Below are 19,867 nucleotides of genomic sequence, written 5' to 3'. Positions count from 1 at the left end.
TTCAACTTGCTCATGTAGTAAGCTGGAGGCCTCCATTAATCTTAAATAATGGAATTCTTTAGGTGCTAGTTGTCATTTCTACTCATTGGCTGTAGTACATCAAAAACGTTGCCTTCTTTAATCACTGAAGTTGCACATTTGGCTAGACTGAATTGCATTTCTGTGTCATCACTGAATGCATGAACAGTGTTCAGTAGAAATTCAAGTTCTTCTTTTGATTTTGCTAGCAATTTTAAGTCAGCCATCTGTAGCAAACAGCTATTTTTGCACCTTGTTTTGGGTCGGGGTGAAAAATCTAATCCTTGAAATGTTTTACAAATGTATCACAAGTGTTTAATTGTTCAGTTGAATCTGCTACTGGACTTACCTTGTACAGTCCATCCTTCTGCCTGAGAAAATTGTGTTGGCCATTTACTGGTGATACAGTGATGGTAGAAAACTAAGCTCTGCCATCACTACATGTAGAGAGATTGTGCTCACATAAATTTGCTGCTAAATTTAACCATCTGTGCTACAGTTGTCTGTTAGTTTGCATCATTGCTATAGACACCAGAGTAAACTAAAATGCTTCCTGTAAGCAGAGAGGACACCCGGGAGCAATCATTCAGGGATCTTTCTCATCTTACCATTTCACGGAGCCTCAGCAGAATTCTAACCATTGTGCTTTGAAATCTATCCAGTGTGTTCAAGAATCTTCAGATTCCCAAAGACTGTGAAGGGATTAATTTTAACTGGGAAATGTAACACTTCTTTTTTACAAGTCCATCTTTGCCTTTCCTCAATAGGGATTATTAAGTCTACTTCTTATGCTTTAGTGTCTATTCTTTAGTTTGTCTTTAGTTTGGTGTCTATTCTATCAAGGATACAACCTTGACCCTATAACTCTTCTTTTAACTCATACAGAGTAGAGTTGAGTTGAGTAGAGTAGAGTAGAACAGAACAGAACAGAATAGAATTCTTTATTGGCCAAGTGTGATTGGACACACAAGGAATTTGTCTTTGGTGCACATGCTCTCAGTGTACAAAGACAAGATACATTCGTCAAGAATCGTAAGGTACAATACTTAGTGATAATCATAGGGTACAAATAAGCAAACAGGAAACAATCAATATCAATATAAGTCATAAAGATACAAGCAGCAAAGTTACAGTCATGCAGTCGTAAGTGGGAGGAGATGGATGATAGGAACGATGAGAAGACTAATAGTAATAGTAATGCAGCCTTAGTTTGACAGCGTTGAGGGAATTATTTGTTTAGCAGAGTGATGGCGTTCAGGAAAAAACTGTTCTTGTGTCTAGTTGTCTTGGTGTGCAGTGCTCTATAGTGTCGTTTTGAGGGTAGGAGTTGAAACAATTTATGTCCAGGATGCAAGGGGTTTGTAAATATTTTCATGACCCTCTTTTTAACTCATGCAGTATACAGGTCCTCAATGAAAGGCAGGTTGGTAGTAATTGTTTTCTCTGCAGTTCTAATTATCCTCTGAAGTCTGGGTCTGTTTTGTTGGATTGCAGAACCAAACCAGACAGTTATAGAGGTGCAGATGACAGACTCAATAATTCCTCTGTAGATGAGATGAGAATCTAGATGAGAAGAATGTAATATGAGAAGGAACTCCTATTTCATTGTTCAATTAATAGTTATTTGAAAGTTTCTAGCAACAAACCAGAGCTTATTAAATCATATTCATAAGAAAATGGAGGAATTTGTGGCCATGCAATTGTTTAATATTTCAGCTATCTCTCTCCTATACTCTTGGCAATTTTGCACATGGCTGCATCTCCTGTGCGCTCATTCAAGATATAGTTCACCATGGGGCCGTAGGTGGTAGGAATATACTGTGACTCAAATATGAGTTCATGTGGTGGCTTCCTTTCAAAGAGAACTGGCAATTTGCTGCTATTGGCTTGAAGCCTCACAGCAGCTTGCAGAGAGAGCCATGTGAGACATATTCATGTGTCTGTTCTATTTATATACTCTGTCAGACATTATCAGGAAAACAGGTGGACAGTTAATACAAGATGCTCCACAAAAGTAGAAGAGGAAAAGTATCTTAAAATTGTAAGCCATGTTAGGATAAATAGGCAGAACTGACCATTTAAGACTAAGAACAACTCTACTGAATCAGATCATGGATTGCCCACATAGATTGTCCCTGCATGGATTGCCCTGGTGACTGTGTAGGACAGATGGGGAGGAAACTAACCACCAGATTGCAAGAACACAAGTGAGCATTCAGAGGAGGAGACCTGAATTCATTGGTAGCCTCACACTGCAATGAACAAGGACACACATTCAATTTTGCAGCTACTAAAGTTGTTGGACAAGCAGGCACAAAAACAGCCAGGGAAGTGATTGAAGCCTGGGAAACAGGCTCCTTATCAATCAACAGGAGTGCTGATTTATCACCAGCCTATCAAGTACTTAGAAGGCGAGGGCTGGGCAACACTAGCGAAGGACAGCTAAAAGCCAGCCATCAACACGCCCCAATTAACATCTAAAAAGCCATTTACAACAGGCACTTTAAATACTGCACACAAAACAGCACACACTCTGCTAGTGAGCTGCTCAGATTAATAGAGTTGGAAGAGACCTTGTAGGTCATCTAGTTTAACCCTCTGCCCAAGCAGGAGACCCTATACCATTTCTGCCAGATAGCAGTCCAGTCTCTTCTTGAAAGCTTCCAGTGATGAAGCTCCCACAACTTCTGAAGGCAAGTTGTTCCATTGGTGGATTGCGCTCTCTGTCAGAAAATTTTCCCCTTATTTCCTGGTTGAATCTCTCATTCAGTTTTGGAAAATAGCTTGATCCCCTCCTCTCTGTGGCAGCCCCTCAAATATTGGAACACTGCTATAATGTCTCCCCTGGTCCTTCTATTCACTAGACTAGTCATGTCCAGTTCCTACAACCATTCATTGTATGTTTTAGTCTCCAGTCCCCTAATCATCTCGGTTGCTCTTCTCTGCACTCTTTCTAGAGTCTCAACATCTTTTTTTATTGTGTGAGGATGAAAAGTTCCCTGAAGAATGTCTCTAGCATGAGTCTGAAAGCTTGGAAGGCAAAACCTCTGGTCCCGGTGACCAACTTAGATTGGATCCTGAATCAGATCAATTCAGCATCTTATTTTCAAATATGACTTTCTCTGAGCCTTTGAAAATTATGTCTCTGAGAAACTCACAGGAAGGGTGCAAAGAAAAAAAAAGAATCCTGTGCCGTTTGCCTGGAGCAATATATATTCTAAAGAATAGGTTTGCATATTTATAGATTCCATGTACTACTTTGTCCTGATAGCAAAGTCTTCCATGAATCTGTATTTTCTAATCATTTGGTAATGAAACCAGTGAAGAACACATCCTGTTGATCAATAAGTTGTTTCAATGTCTGCCTAGATGCATAGTTTTTTGGGGAGTGGGAAGATTTGAATTAGTAGTACAGTGTCCAGCCTTCCTCTTCCAGTGCCTTCCAATTTGTATATTGGCTGGAGATAATGGAAGCTATCCTTCAATGTTACTTTGAGACCATTTGTTTGGAGAAGGCAGCCCTAATATCATGCCTGAACCGGTAGTAAAAAATGCTTTTAAAAAAGGTTCTGACGATCAGCTTTGCGATAATCAACTCTGCCACACGATTTTTTAGCTAATATAAATCGCACAGTACTGCTGATTGTCACACAGCTACCAGTTCATCTGAACTGGTAGCATTTTTTTACTACCGGTTCGGGCGAACTGGTAGCATTTTTTACTACTGGTTCAGGTGAACCGGCCTGAACCGAAGTAATCAGGAGATTAGAAGAAGTTTTGGGAAAAGAAATGATAGCATTTAGAATAGGGGTGTCAAACTGGCAGCCCAGGCTGGATGTGTCATGCACAGGCCTTGCACTACCTCAGCTCCACAAAGGGGGAAAATGTCACGATACATTACATGACAGCAACATGACGCCGTGAGTTTGACACCCATGATTTAGCTAATATATTGGAAGCTAATATATTGGTTAGTTAATGTCCTGCCTTTCCTTGTAGGAATTCAAGACAATATAAATATCATTTCTGCCTATGGTTTTTTTTCTCCACAGTAATAAACTGGGAAGTAGGTTAACTTGCAAATAGTGATTGGCTCCAAATCATCTCTTGAATTTGTGTGAGTTGTCCAGACTAGTTCAGCTCCTTAATCATTACAACTTAATGGTAAGCCTTGATGCAAAGGGAATAAGAAAAATACAGTATATAATAAAGACATAGAAAGGCATGAGGTAGATTTTTCCCTCTCTGTCATAATGCTGGAACTCAGGGTCATACATTGAAACTAAATGAAGGTAAATTGATAAAAAGGAAATCTTTTTTTTAATACAACATAATTAAATAATGGAGATCTTATGTCATTGGATTGATAGTGGACACTGGTTTAGAAAATTTTAAAAGAAAACTAGACAAATTCGTGGAATTATGAATGGTTACCAATTTTGAGTGTTGCTTATCTCAATCTAAAAAGTCAGATATTACACCAAATATTGGGGAAATAATAGTAGAATGTTATAATTTTCCAGTCCCTGTTTGTGAATTTTTTGTTGCCTTTATTTATTAATTCCCTAATTACTTTCCTTAAGAGTATCATTTATCACTTACTTAAATACTGTCTGTCAAGAGTCTGGAAATGGCTGGTTCCAAATGTGCCTGATACCAGCTCTTAACATTTGAAAAGATCTTTCTGCAAACATCTACTAAAGATTTTTAATTGTCAATCAACTGAGTGGAGGGAACAAGTGGCTGCAAACATTTTGAAAGTGCAGGTGCCCCCCAGAACTTCCAGAAAGTTTTTTCTAGACTTGAAGCTACTGCCATGAAGGCCTTTTTGCAGGCTCATCATCTGCACCAGTTGTGTCCTTGATCAGGAGACTCTTCAGATGGTTACTCATACCGTGGTCATCTCACAATTGAATTATTACAATGCACTGTACATGAGGCTGCCCTTGAAGATCAGTCAGAGGCTACAGCTGCTTCAAAATGAAATGTGTGAGCAATAAGAGGTATCTCTCAATGCACCCACATGTCACTACTGGTACATAAGTTGCACTGGACTGCCAGTTGGCTTCCAAGTACAACTCAAAGTGCTGAGTATTACCTCCAAAGCTCTCTATGGCATAGGGCCTAAATATCTAAGCGATTGCTTATCTCTGTTTCTGCCCAACCTAGCATGTTCCAGCAGAGTAGATGTGCTTCAGATTCCTCTATTAAACATTGATATTTTGGGATGTCTTTTCTGTTGTTGTCCATACAATCTGAAACAATATACCTGCAGACATGGCACATTTTATCTTAGAATTCTAGAAAGCTTTGAAAACCTGGTTTGGTCACAGGCCTGGCGTTGAACTGGAGCTGTTAACTATGTTGTTTTTTTAAGTGAAAAACTAAACCTCTGATCCCGGTGACCAACCGAGAATGGATTCTGGAGTTGATGTGTGTTGTTTAAGACCCCTGATTTGTTTTGTTGACTTTGTTGTTTATTAGTTCATTTTAGTCTAGGCTGTCCACCTGATTTAATCTGTTAGCTGTTTTTATGTTTTCTTCTGGTTTTGTACGCAGCTTAGAGTCCATTAAACTTGTGTGGCCAATAAATTTAAATAAATAAACTTAACTCTAACATCCCAGTGGATTTAGATAAGGAAAGGACAGCTTCCATTGAATACTAAAAAGGAACACTTTCTATCAATAAAACAACTCAACTGTTACAAGAGTCCCCTTTTTACTAAATGCCTCACCAGTAGGAGAGCTGTTCATCAGTTGTGTTTCTGTGCTAAGCAAAGGTTGAACTTGATGGCCTAGCCAGCACCTTCCAACTCTATAATTCTATATTGTAATATGTTTTTATGCAACGCAGTATAAATCTTTACTAATATTGGTCATTATTTCATAAAAGGAGAATTTGAATCCCAAAAGATTTCTTACAACCAAGTACACGATTATTTTGTCTAAATATATAATGTATATATTTTTATGCAATTACGTTACAGGCTGGCCACCCATTTCAACAGCGCTGTGCCCAATCAGCTTATTCAAATAGCAAGCAGAAATGGGAGGCTCCTGTATTCCTCCTTTTCTTGGATTGCGTCTGGCAGATCCTTCGTCAGTTTCCTTGCTCCTTTGAGTTCAACTATCATTTTCTCATCATGCTCTTTGAACATTCTTACGCCTCTCAGTTTGGAACTTTCCTGGGTAACAATGAAAATGAAAGGTAGATGAACATATTTTTTTCTGAGTTTCTTGCAGGCTAAACAATATGACGGTTCATGTAAGGCAGTATTAATGTCATTACTATTAAAATTATGGGGACTCTTGGCTAATAATTTAAAAGACTTGATGTTTGCACTTGAGCTATGCCATTTATCAAATTGGGATTAGTTCATCTATCTGTTCATTCAGAAATGGCTGTGCAGGTTTCTCGAAGTCTTCCCACTCCTCAAGCCTGTCCCTTATTGGTCTCTTTCCATATGTGGGAAGACATGACACAAATATGGCAGAACATACACTGAATGAATAGTGTTTTGGAAGATGATGGGGATCTTTTTTGAGCTTTCAAAGGCTGATAGAGCAGGGCAGCTCTGACCCAGCTGTGATCCCAAAGGAGACAATAGCAGGAATAGCTATTCCAGCACTATTTTTAACACAATTGCATTTAACCATGTAACACGAAGCTCACAATAGTTTCCAGAATCACACTGGTGGAATTTGGGTGCGAAATAAAAGATCGTTTCTTGCTGATAGACATAATATGTAAAGCAAGCAAAAAAACAGAACCACAACCCCAAAACATAGGAACAAAATTATAAAAATCTGGGCCTTCTCCATTTGCTTTCAGGACAATATTTCATAATCTTGTCCACATCAGCTCCTGGGAGGAGTGTAGCCTATGAATAGTAAAATGTTTTCCAACTTTCAGTTAAAGAAACTCTGGATATCAGGTTTAGAAAGTTTGCCTGAATATTTAAAGATCTAAGAACCACAATGATGAATTGGTAATCTAGCTTAGCAGTGAGTATATCCTCCTTACTTAATGTATATGTTTGTCCTCTAATCAGCAGTGGTGCCTCTGTGTTTACTTTGAATTTATTACAAATATTTCATGGTTGTGTTTCAAAGATCACTTTGAAATCCCATAATGTGTTCATGTTTCTGGCAGCAAGGGGGATCTTGCATTTATAACGATAAAACTTAAACTGAAAACAGAGTTTATATTTTCAAGGAATATCAAGAATACATGTATAGTAAATGCATATTTTCTTTATCCTTTGACTTTTGTTTTCTCTAGAACAGTTATATAGGCCTTTTTTTGACAATATACAGAATATCCTGCATATTTTTTTCTTTTTAATGTTTTAGTACAGAAGCACCTACTTTACAGTTTCTCCAGGACTGAGTTTACTAGCTAGAATCTTTTAATTTTTTTTGTATTATCTTGTTTTTGTTCTCCCATACTATTACTTGCAAGTTGAAAAAGCATGATTTCTTTTCATTTGCGTTACAGAAGTAGCAGAGCTTTTTTTAAAAAAAAAATTCAGTCTTCTTCCACATAGAAAGAAACCCCCTTCTTCTCTAGGTCCCACTGCAAATGTTGTGAATAGAACAGATAATACTGGTCGTGCGCCCCCCCCTCCCCAAAAAAATATTGGGAGCCCTTATATTTACTTATTTTTTGCCAGGTCTAAGCTTAAATTGTCTCAGAAGACAATGTCCTTGTGGTCCTGGGTGAATCGACCAGAAGAGCTCAATCGATTTAAGAACCCTCTCTTTGAAGCCAACAGTCTAGTCATTTGGCCTTCTGTTGCACCACAAAGTCTGCAGCTGTGGGAAGGTACGTTGTCTCCAAACAGATTTGATGGCCTCTGATCTGCTGTTCTTCCTTGCGGGTGGCATTAACTATCTGTCACTAGATGGAGTCCAGGCAGATATGGTCTCAATCCAGATTGGGCTGCTGTCACATGTTCTTCAGCAGAGGTCTTCAAACTTGGCAACTTTAAGACTTGTGGACTTCAATTCCCAAAATTGAAGCGTAGCTGGCTGGAGAATTCTGGGAGTTGAAGTCCACAAGTCTTAAAGTTGCCAAGTTTGGGGACCCCTGTTCTTCAGGGGAAAAGTCCAGAAACATGAATAGCAAGTAGTGGCTGGTTGGCTGAAGTATGTATGTCTATTATTTTTCCACTAAGATCAGAAAGTCTGAAGTGCTTCTTCCTCTCCTATACATAATATCTCCTGCTCTGATCAACATGAGAAGGTCTTTGTTCCTCATGCCATTTGAGATATAGCAGATGTAAGAGATGAATTTTTCAGGCTTTGCAGATCTAAATATCTATCTTAAATACATGTTGATAGCAATAATTAGATGAATTAATTCATCTAATTGGCACTTTTCTGCATTGAAGCCCTATTGTCTATAGGTAATATTTGAATAGCTCCTTCCTCATAATCTTTGCAAAGCCAGAATAGGGAGGCTGTTGCCCACAGGCTGCAAACAGCTGTCCTTTCACCTATCCTTTGTAGCCTATACAATTTTTTTTTCAGATGGCATTGCCACAATTTGTCAGTGTGCTTTTTCAGTGGAGTTAGTTTTATTTCCTTTTTTTCTTTCTTGAAAATAATAAGCAACCTAGTTGTCCCAAATTTCACGGCTGAAAACAAAGTCTGCGAGGGCCGCACACGGCCCTCCCGAACTCCGTTTTCACTGGCAGAAGCACCAGGCGTACTGTTTCTAGGGCAGCCCCGCTGACCAGATGTAAGCAACCCACGGGCCGGATCCAGCCTCCGGGCCTTGAGTTTGATGCCCCTGTGGAGCCTGCATTGCTTGGTTTTCCTTTTGTGGGAGTTAAGAGAAAAGCAAAGCCGAAGTGATTGAAAGATTTTTCTGGCTTCTAATAATCCATCAGGTCACAGATGCTTGTGCTTTGTGACTCAGTTTTTGTATCTTGCCTGAATGGAGAGCTTTCTCCACCAACTTGTCTGTCAGGAATAGCCATTTGAGATCAAAGTAATCTGAAGGAAGGGACCACCTGATTGTTCTGTAGGTGGCTTGCTCTTCCCAACAGTATTGCCAAATTTTAAACTCTTTTATTCAGTGTTTTGATAGAAATGAAGGCATTGCATAAATAAAATTATTTTCCCATGTCCCCACTACTGGTTGTTATGAAATCTGTTCTTTTGTTGTTGTTGTCTCCCTCTCTCTCCCCCCCACTCCCAGGAGTTTTTCTTCGCTGGAACAGATCGTCCAAATTTGTGGACGAATCTTATGAAGAAATGATCAACATCATAAAATATAACAAGGAACTCCAAGTGAAAGTCAACATGCTAAGACGGCAGCTGGCAGAGCTGGAGATAGATGACAACACACAGGATGATGGGATGCCCGAGAGCCCCTGAAATCTGGCAGAATACAGGGCCAGATTGTGTTCCTTCCCAGATAAGCGAGTCACTTCTACACACTAAGCACTAAACAAATAAGACTTGCATGCGCTCAAGCTCATTTTTGGTGCAATCAGGTTGAACTTTTTTTTTTTTTTTTGCTTCAGAGTTCCTCATTTGGCACTATAGTCATCCACCTCCATTTAGGATTGTGGTGCTTGTTTTTGTTTACATGATGAAACTTGTAATTTAACTGGTTGTTCTCCCTTCTTGTCCCCTCCAGGGAGGTGTTTCATCTTTAATAAATTGTGTGTTCGGTTACAGTGTCACTCAGGTTTTTAACCACAACTAAACATTAATGACACTTACAATAGGGGTGCCCTTAGCTTTGTGTTCTGGCCAATACTGTCAGAAGTTTCCAGGCTTTGTAAAGGATGATCTTTGGGATCACTGTGTTAAGGCAAGTCTAAGTTATTCTTTTCTTCCCAAACTAAACTCTCTTTTTTTTGTTCTTATTTAAGACACTTGTAACTTTGGCTTGGATAATAGGACCTTCAATCATAAATTAAAACAATTTTTTTCTGTGTTCCTTATTCCACACTGCAACTTGCACAAAGGAAAATGAGAAAGTGTCCAATAAAAAGCAAGACTTTTTACTGCATTTTCTCTACCCTCCATATTAGATGGAGCAGGCGGTGCTGATCACATTCATTTCCTCATATCTTGGCTCAACAGGAAGTAGATTCTGCACAGCTGGTGGGCAGGTACATTTTGGAATGCTATCCATAAAGATATGGGCACTTCACTGTTTCTAGTGAACAATTATTTTCCTTATTTTTATGTTTTATTTTTGTTGACCTATTTGTGGAAATGCTAACTTGCCAGAATAGGAATGTGTCTACTGTAGATACATAGGATCTACTGTACTAAATGCAAGCTTTTCTCTCATATAACCAATTCTGGTGTAATGTTTGGATGGTTTTACTGTATCATTGAATCACTTCCCAGTTGGGGAGACTGTATCTGGATATTTATTCAAAAACATGGATTTGTGTTCCTTAACAAAATGCACTATTTGGTTGAAAGTAATGGCTTGACTGATGGATAAATAATGCATATATAGCACCAGCAGCATGAAACCTAAGTAACTTTGATCCATAGGCATTATCACTAAAACAGTGAAATGACTTTGCCCAACTTGGAAGCTTCTGATCATTAGCTTTGCGCTAGTGTGTTAAGTTGAAGGTAGGAGAATTTAAATGTCATATCCACTTCTGTATTCAGCTTGGCTTGCAGGTTAAGTCGATTTGGCCTGAGGATTGATTTGTCCTATTCCTATGGAACTAAAGCACATTCGCAACATCATTGAAAGGGGAGTATCCGTGATATGCATGCTCATACTTGTTAAACCCTTTGACAAATTAGTAATGTTAGGTGTATATGTCAGAATTGCATTCTGTTGTAGAATTTCCACTTAGTCAAAGGCTTTTGAAGCATATAGCTAGGCTTTCATTTTTTTAAAACATCTACAAGTAAAATGCCTTACTTTGTATTTTGCTGTGTTTCTTTGAATGTTCTATAATACTTTTTTTCCTATTCCACTTAAAAGAAATAACTGTCTGTTTTATTCCATTTCCTTTAGATATCTGTCTCACTAGACATGTCTGTTTCCCAATCTTTGGAACATGCAACCCTTCTTGATCAGATGTGGATTTTTTTTAAAAAAAAAATCCCTATTTTGATCAGAAACTTTTTCTTAGGGGCAGTCCCCCTTGAATGAACAAATTTTATTCTTTGCCACCCTGTCAACTTAGCTGACAATATCAGAGGTTCCCTTCCTGAAAATGCAACGTAATTATAGTTGATTGCTCCAACAATAGAGCATTCAGCATTTTATTATTAATGTGAAATATATAATCCTTTTTAATTAATTTTACTAAATATTTTGGAGTAGGAAGAACTCGTGTTTTTATTTTTATTTGTTTTTTGTGGTTTTTTTTTGTGGGGAGGAGGGCTTGGAATTGTGGATAGTTGTGCCTAACCTAACCTGCTCCTTCCACCTCTCCCCAAATCCTTTTGAAAGAGCCAGGAATGTACAGTATTCATTTTCTTAAAGGTATGCTGCTCAGAATTAGTACTGTCTGTAGCTCTTGTAATTTCGACTACGCTGTATATCTTTCTAAGTGTAGTGATATTTTGCTGTTCACAATAGATTGGAAGCTGCAAGCCTGTTCCAGGACTTTATCAATAATGGTTGGATTTACCAGATTCATGTATTTGCCACTAGAAGATTAGAACGACAAAGATGCATTTTTAAATTCATTTGGGTATTGCACAAAGGCAGTGATGTGGTATTAGAATAACAGAACAAAGGGAAAACTGGTAATGGGCATTTTTCGGGTGCTGTCTTTTTTCTCTGTGGCCAGGACCCAGTTGAACTAACCAGGAGATGTGAACTAACCTCACCTACTCTTGCCTTTCTATAATTTTGTGGTTATTGGAAATGGTGACACATTACAGGGTTACTTGGTTTAAGAGATTAATTGGAATGTTGCTTCCATTGAATTTCTGGGAAAAGGTAAAATATCAGAGATGGAAAGTTCAGAATCTTCATCCTGAATTATTTTCTGTTTATTTGGCAGCTTTGATATAGATTTCACTCTATGTTTAAGCTCTACCATAACCTTTTCAACATAATCAACTTCTGCCCTCAAATGAACTCTTAGCTGGCACTACTGTAAAGTATTGAAATAAACAGACTCCTTCCATATCTATTTATTTCAAAATTATTTTCCTGTTAAGTTTAGATGTGAATTTTGCATATGATATTTATGATATGGATCATTATCTTCAAGAATTGGTTGTAAACTATTCATAATCTTAATGGCTAATTTTTGATAGTTTTTTGAAAAGTATGTTTGATTAAAGGGAAGTGTAAATAACAATATTTACAATGCAGTATTTATTATTTGCATGAATTAGACTTTAGTAAAATTGTTTTAGCAATTATGTCATTTTATATGGTTTCATAATAGTTTTAAGATTGGTTAACATTTCACTCTTTTCCAGAAAACAAAATCGTATTTTCATACTGCTATGAATTCTGAAACTTTCTTCCTCATTAAAAATTAGGTCCTTTATAGCAGTGCAAAGATGGTCCATCTTGGTTTGGCTGCTTGGTTACAATACAGCAATTTAAACTTCAACACTTATTGCAATGGATGTTACAAAATTATACTTCTGAGGGTTTTTCATTCTCTAAAATGTCTAAATCTTTGTCTTTTTTTCCCTCCTAATGTCTGTACATGAGGCAGAGAATTGAGGTAAATTCTGCATACTATTATAGGGATTCTATGTATCATAGTAGTAAACCTGCGTAGAAAACAGCAACCTGGTTTAATTTTTACAACTGAACATTTCATGTTGCCTTCCATCTTCTCTTGGGCTTTGCAGATATAATCAAATTACTGTATTGTGTGGATAGATGCCAGCTCTTGCCAACATTGCCAATTTTCTCTGGGTACAATCTTCCTGCTGTAATTATTTGAAATTGCTGCCTCAGCATTGGTGAAGTCTTCAGTTTTAAAAATCAAAATAAACTTGAGAAGTTACTGTTTTATTGGATAGTTGATATTTTTCTAGCTTCTGACAGTTCTAGAACTTATATTACCATAGGTATCTTAAGGGATTTTCAGAGTACTAAATTTGCTGAAAAAGCTGAACTCCACCCCTCAAATAACTGTTAACGATCTGGCAGACCAGTCGGAGTGCCTCTAGTTATGACTAGAGATCATTAATTTATAGCCATTTCATGCCCACCCACCCCCACCCCAAAAAATCTGGTCTATACTTTGGATTGATGGATATAGATTTTTGTCTACTCTTCCTTTTACATTCAGAGTTATCTTCTATTCAGGTAAATATGGTACACATTCATAAAGTAGTAGTTTTGCATTTGAAGATGCCTTCTAAGTAATCTTTTTAAAGAGAAATCCTTCTGTTCTTCAATTCTGAGCATATGATCAGGAATATGTTAGTTTCATAGCAACAGCACTTAGACTTATATACTCCTCCACAGTGCTTTACACCGCTCTCTGAACAGTTTAGAGTGTCAGCATATTACCCTACAAAATTTGGGTCCTCATTTTACCAAACTTTGAAAGATGGAAAGCTGAGTCAACCTTGAGCTGATTCAGGATTGAACTCCTGGCTGTGGGCAGAGATAGCCTGCATTCTAACCACTGCATCACTATGGCTCCTAGTCTTATGCATTCCTTTTTCAGTAATTGAAGGCAGAAGTCAATCAGCCAAAGAAATTTCAGATTCCAAAACTTTATGAAACATTCGCCAAGTGTATTTTCTTACTGGTTCCAATCTATAGCCCTGCTAGGTTTCTACAACAATGTTAATGGAATGATTAATGAGACAAAAAAAAGTTGAGCATCTCTTCCACTATCACTAATAATGTGCTAATAATTCAGGTGTGAGTTAAGATTCTTGGATATTTTTGTCCAAAATAACTGTTTTCCAATAGTGGGCACCAGAATGATTTGTGCAACATCAGAATTTTAAATAGGATAGACACATTCCTGATCCCTTCCCCGAAATCTGGTACCTAATGGAACCTCAGAAGAGTGTCTTTTCCATGGCTGCTCCTACTTTATGGAACGGCCTCACCTGGGAGGCTAATTGCAGAGGTATACTATAACAAAATGTAGAATGGGAGGACAGACTACTTTTTCAAAGTAAAACAGTGAAAGAGAAAGTTAATGTGCAGAGCATAAAACCAAAACCATAAAATTCTCCACAAGAATGTTGTCTGTTCCTGTTTGATGAGGAGCTGTCAAAGATGAATGATGTATCAATTCTTAAGGGTGGGCTATTGAAGACCACTTCCCTTTCAAATGAACTTGTTTCCAACAGCATCATATTTAGCAAGAAATACTGCTTTTAACCACTTGATCAATGGGGGGGGGGGGGTCCTTCCTGAGTTTCTTTCTCTGATGGTTAAGACACTGGGGCTCCTGCCTCTCTTGTCTGATTGTTTTCTAGGCAGCATCTTCTCCTTGTCTCCCAAGGTCATCCGCACATCATAGAGGCTGAAACGCATCCCATCCTCACTTCCTTCATGCATTCCGTACCTTTTTTCACAGTATTATTCAGAAGCATCCAAGCTGGGGTTGCAGCTGCCTGTGATAATTGAGACATACTTTGGCATTTGCAAGGACATGCTAATGTCCAGAGGCAGCCTAACACTACCCAGGCCCTTAGTTAGCAAAAGCAAACACTACGATGGAGGTGTAGGAGAAAAGGGGCAAATTGGCATATAGACAGGGAAGAGGAGAGCACATCTGGAGATAGGTAGCTATTACAAACAGGCATAAGGGCTATCAATTGCCAGCATGACAAGCTATGGTGAGCAGCACATCCTTGTAGAAGACCTGCTTGGAGCTTTGCTGAGAGCTCGGTAGCAACTAGAAGTGGAACAACCACACTGAAAGAGTACGTCATTCCAACTAGAACAAGAATGTCTGCAAAAAAAGGCAAAGGGTGTGTGCTACTTTATAGACTTTGAGACTTGTTTGCACTAAGTAAGTCTGAGTATAAAGGACTGCATATTAAAGACATTTATGTGACAACATGACCTTGCAAAGCCTATAAGGTGGAGCAGACCAAAAGCAATAGCTTTTTTCGGTGAAAGGTGTGTGCTGCAATAAAGCATTTTGCTTTATTGTGATTTAAAGCACTAGTAAAAAGGTTTGATTTAAATCAATTCGATTTAAATCATATTTTTTTAAAGAGCAACTGTCATCTCTGTCCCGCAGCAGCTCCTCCTCTAACCGGCTGTTGACTCACCGATAGTCCCAATATTGCAGAATATACAGCCTCATACTACATAACTAAGCTCCATTTAATGCTGAATAAATTACGTTATTAATGTATCTTAAATATAAAACTATCTTTAGATATGTACTCCAAAAGCATTTTATTAAAATGAAATTGATAAAAATAAAATCTGATTTATTATTTTTTAAAAAGCATAGATTTTTATCCACCCTGCTCCAGGGCCACCTCTGTCCTATAAGATCTAATGGAGAGGGCATGCTTTGGGTCAGTTCTATTAAACCATGTCTTGTTGTACCTCAAAGTCATGCCCTGTCAGTGGTAGCACCTGTACTATGAAACAACATTGCCCCTGAAATTCAGGTGAGTCCAGCCTTTTGTAAGGCACTGAAGACTTGGTTCCTCCCCGCCAGGCATTTGGGTCAGTGGATAGATAAGCTCTCCTGTTGTTGGCAATGAGTTAAGTTCATGATTTTCTTAAGAACTTGTCTGGGAGGGTGGTTTGTTTTAATCTTGTGAGACACTCAAAATCACTTGTGTGAGATGGATGGCTATATAAGTTAAACAAACAAACAAACAAACAAGTGCCTTGTTGGATCATATCCCTGGCCCATTTAGTCTATCAGCCTTTTCTCACAATGGCCAAACCAATTGCACAAGAAAATCTACTCCTCTCCCAGCAGATGGCCAGAGACAATCACACTGCCATCAAAGCTAATAAGCATTGACCCCGATGACTTCTATGAATTAGTCCATGTCCTGGCAGAAGCACTAAAAATTCCAACGTTCAATTACACATTATATTGATCTTTTTGGCTTGTTTTATATTACTGTAAGAGATTCTTGCAGACTTATTCCTTTAAATCTATTTCATTATTATATGTATATACTGCTTTGCTGAAATGTGAAGAAAACTGGAGAGCAATAGGAGACTGAAGTGCTAAATTGATAAATGTACTGTACTTGAGATCAGCGATGGGTACTGGTGATGGCGGCACTTTTATTGAAGTATTGAAATATATTCAGTATTAACTTTTTTGTAATGTGGAATCCCCTTTATAATGATATGGTGTTTGCTCCCATAAGTGATGCAGATTCAATTGACCAAAGCAACACAGAACCACGACAAATAAATAAAAAGCATACTAAATGAGAAAAAAACCTGAAATTGTTTAGAGCTCTTGAATGACTGGTGGTGTAAGTGAATTGGAAAGAATAAAATTCATTAAAAATCAATCTTGACTGCAAAGCAGAGGCGTGGAAAATTCAAAATTCTGCATCTGTTATACTTTAATGTTATTATTTTGCCATCTGCCAAGTGCAATTTGAGTACAATATATCTTATCATGTCAAATGCACAACACACACACACACACACAAACATTTTATATTCACAACTGAAAATCAATGGGACATTAAATACAGAGCAGAATTTTAAGGTTGAATTTGAGGGGCAAATATTTTTTAAATGTATTTATGGAATAATGTCAAATATCTGCCCCTCGGGTGTAGGATGAGGGCGAAGGTTCATTCTCTGAGCTTTTGGGTTGGTTTCTGAACGTTTCATTATCAGGCTAAGTAACATCTTTAGTGGAGTTTAGGAGGTGTCAGTGTTCTTCTGTTTATAATTTTTTAGATGTATTTATATTTTTGCTGAAAAAAAATAGCTTGCCAACATTTTTTTTGAGTAGAAAATTAGTATAGAACATGAGTTCTATAATACTACAAATGTTAGCCCCTCATCAAGTGACATCAATACCAAAGAAAATTGTAATTCAGTAATATGTGGAACATAATAAGTAAATCATATTCATTAGTCTCAAATAAGAGAACTAATTAATTGTAAAATGAGGAGAAGCTTAAATTCTCTCAAGGAATTTTTTTAAAAAACTTGCCTTCTGGGATGATTGTAGCCTTGCTTTCTGTTTGGCTAAAAGAAAATCCTTAATAAATAAATTCCCTTTTGTTTTTGACTTGGATTTGTTATACTCCTAGATATAGGCCAATGTTGATTAATTCGTGCCCTGATATACCCATTATGCCTACTGTTTATTCAATATATCTAGTCTGGATGCACTTCTTGTGAATGAAATTGTAAAGCTTATCATTTTTGACTGTAGATTGCAAACTCAATAGCAATCATATAAAACAGCCAGTCTTCTAATAATATTTTATTATTATAATTAATTTCACTGTTGATGATTCTTTAAATTGTAACAACTTCAAGAAGGGTAGCCATACTGTTTTTAAAAAAAGAGATTATACCCAGTCAGTACACTGCCATTGTGAATATGGAAAATTTATATATAACAAATAAAATTGTATAAAAAATAATATTTTAAAAAGGAAGCATAGCCATGCTAATTGGTTCTAACAATTCCTACTTCCAGCAATTTACTTCTGTGAAGCTTAAATGAATGCAATGATACATTTAACAGTATCATTTAATTAATGATATTAATTAAAATAAATGTAAGCAACAAGAAAAAAATATAAAAAGGAAAAAAATAATTTAATGATTTAGTATCAATTTAAACTTTAAATTCTTAATTTTATCATTAAATTTAGACCCTATGGGAACATATTGCTTCATCTCATTTTTAAAACATAAAACCTTTTCAAAAATAGGCCCGTGCATATCATGAATCCATGTTTTAATATCAGGATGATTAAATTTCTTTATATAAAATTAAAATCCCTTTGATGTGCCTCAAGCGCAGTAGAATCAAAGGGTTTCATCAAGTGATACATTCCATATTTTAAAAATATGGTTGAGCATCATGTTTATGCCTTTAACTATTATATTTCTTTGCAAAATCCCATTAATATGTATTATGATTTGAAAGCAAAACAGAGATAGAACTAGGCAAGACCAAATCATATTAAAAACAACTCTCAAATTTCTTGCAATTCCCCCAAAATAGAAATTTAATACCCAACATTTGAAACTCCTTATGGAGAGATTAAATACTATAGAGAGGGGGTTCATATTATTAGCCTCTCCCAGTTGTTTTAATGAGATTTGAGGGAGGGGGGAGATTTACATCAAATAAATATAATATTTTCAAAAGAATTTCTTTCATTCTTAAATATTTAATTCATAAATCATAAAATAAGTTTACATTTCTAAAAACTTTAATTCATTGATTTTCCAAGTTTGCATATTCCAGTTCTTCATTCCATAATTAGATACCTGAAGTTATATTAACTTTCATTCCGCTTTTTCATTCCTTATAAAATTGGAGTCTTGGTTTCAGTTCAAGTACTACATCATTTAAAGTTCCTAATATTGCAGATCATCTTCCAGGCTGTTAAACCATCTCGGGCATACAGCTTACTCAGTACATATTTCAGTTGTATGTATTACGAAGCAGAGGTTATAAATAAACCATATTCATAATGCAAGACTTTTGCGCAACCACTATAAATCAATTGATTTAAGATATTTATACCTTATTTGGACCAAGCATTCTAGTAAAATATAACCCCTGCTACTTTCAAATTATTCTGCAATGTCAATTTCTCCTGTGATTTGGGATCAAAATGTGGCCACTTATCTATTTATAAGCTAATATTGTCTACAAGCTTTCAAGACTAAAAATAAATATTCCTATTTAATATACTTGGAGCATAAAACTTCCAAGATTTCAGAAGGGTTACACTCCTGCTGCCAAATAAGCCCAAGGAGAGGAATATTTGTGATTGATAGGAGAGAGAGAGAGAGAGATGGACAGACAGACAGACAGAGTTAGGAAGATGGGCAGGTAGATCGGTAGATTGATAGATAAAGGGAGGAGAGATCTTAAAATGCAGGCTCTATAATAAAGGTGAAAATAGGAATTAACCTTGGAATCCTTAAAATATAAAAGAACCTCAATGTAAAATGTATTTCAATTATATTAATCTTGCCCTAAGACGTAACAGATATTTTAGGCACTGTGTTACATCTACTGAAATTGCATCTATGCATTTAAGATGTATTTAATTAAACATTGTGCTATCGTTTGAGAAAAACCATGAACCCAAGTCTTTTAGAATCAGTGCACCCTGTAATCCTTGCTTCTTGCCCAATCTATTGACAATTCAAATCCCAAAGGCATCATATTATAGACGTTTGCCAATTAATAATGTAATTAAAGTAAGGGCTATATTGTTGTACATTCTCAGAAAACTGGTGGTGACTATTATTTAGATAGGTTGCCATCCAAATCTCACTTGCTTTAGAGATGCAGAGAAAACCCAGCAACTAAAACGAACATTTTGAAAACTCCGGCATCCTTCAACTCGCAACTGTTCCTTTAATAATTAACGGAAAGAAAGAAAAAAGAAGAAGAAAAGAAAGAAAAAAGACAAGGCCACATTTACCTATAAATAGAAGTGACGTCACATCGGGTCATTGATTTCGTTTTCTACACGTCATTGCTGTTCCGCTGCTTGTTCTTTTTCGGAGCGAGCCGCTCGAGCCAATCCAAATGTTCCCATGGTAACCTGGGTAGGTGCCCAGAGTTCCTTCCCCTCCCCCTCGCCGCCAGCATTGTCCAATGGCGAGGTGCGATTTCCTCCGCTCAGAGGCTGGGTGCGTCGAGAAAAACCTGCCAGGGCTGCTCGCCGGTGCCCAATTAGAGGGCAGAGTTGAAGC

At 37.1% G+C, this 19,867-nt stretch overlaps 1 protein-coding gene across 2 annotated transcripts in view; it reads left to right on the top strand.

Annotated features, from left to right (window-relative positions):
- MTMR9 (myotubularin related protein 9) overlaps window positions 1–10,936 on the top strand; it is a 28,484-nt gene extending 17,548 nt beyond the window's left edge. For both annotated transcript variants that reach the window (XM_081943784.1, XM_081943783.1), the window contains exons 9-11: window positions 6,006–6,226; window positions 7,692–7,843; window positions 9,224–10,936. In XM_081943784.1, the coding sequence (XP_081799910.1) occupies window positions 6,006–6,226; window positions 7,692–7,843; window positions 9,224–9,402 (552 nt within the window). In that variant the 3' untranslated portion in view covers window positions 9,403–10,936. The remainder of the gene's footprint in view (window positions 1–6,005; window positions 6,227–7,691; window positions 7,844–9,223) is intronic.
- The last annotated feature ends 8,931 nt before the right edge of the window (window positions 10,937–19,867 follow it).

The sequence above is a fragment of the Natrix helvetica genome (genome assembly GCF_964273705.1).
Source record: "Natrix helvetica genome assembly, chromosome: 2".
In the NCBI taxonomy this organism is placed as follows: Eukaryota; Metazoa; Chordata; class Lepidosauria; order Squamata; family Natricidae; genus Natrix; species Natrix helvetica.
This window is presented reverse-complemented; position numbering and strand designations above follow the sequence as displayed.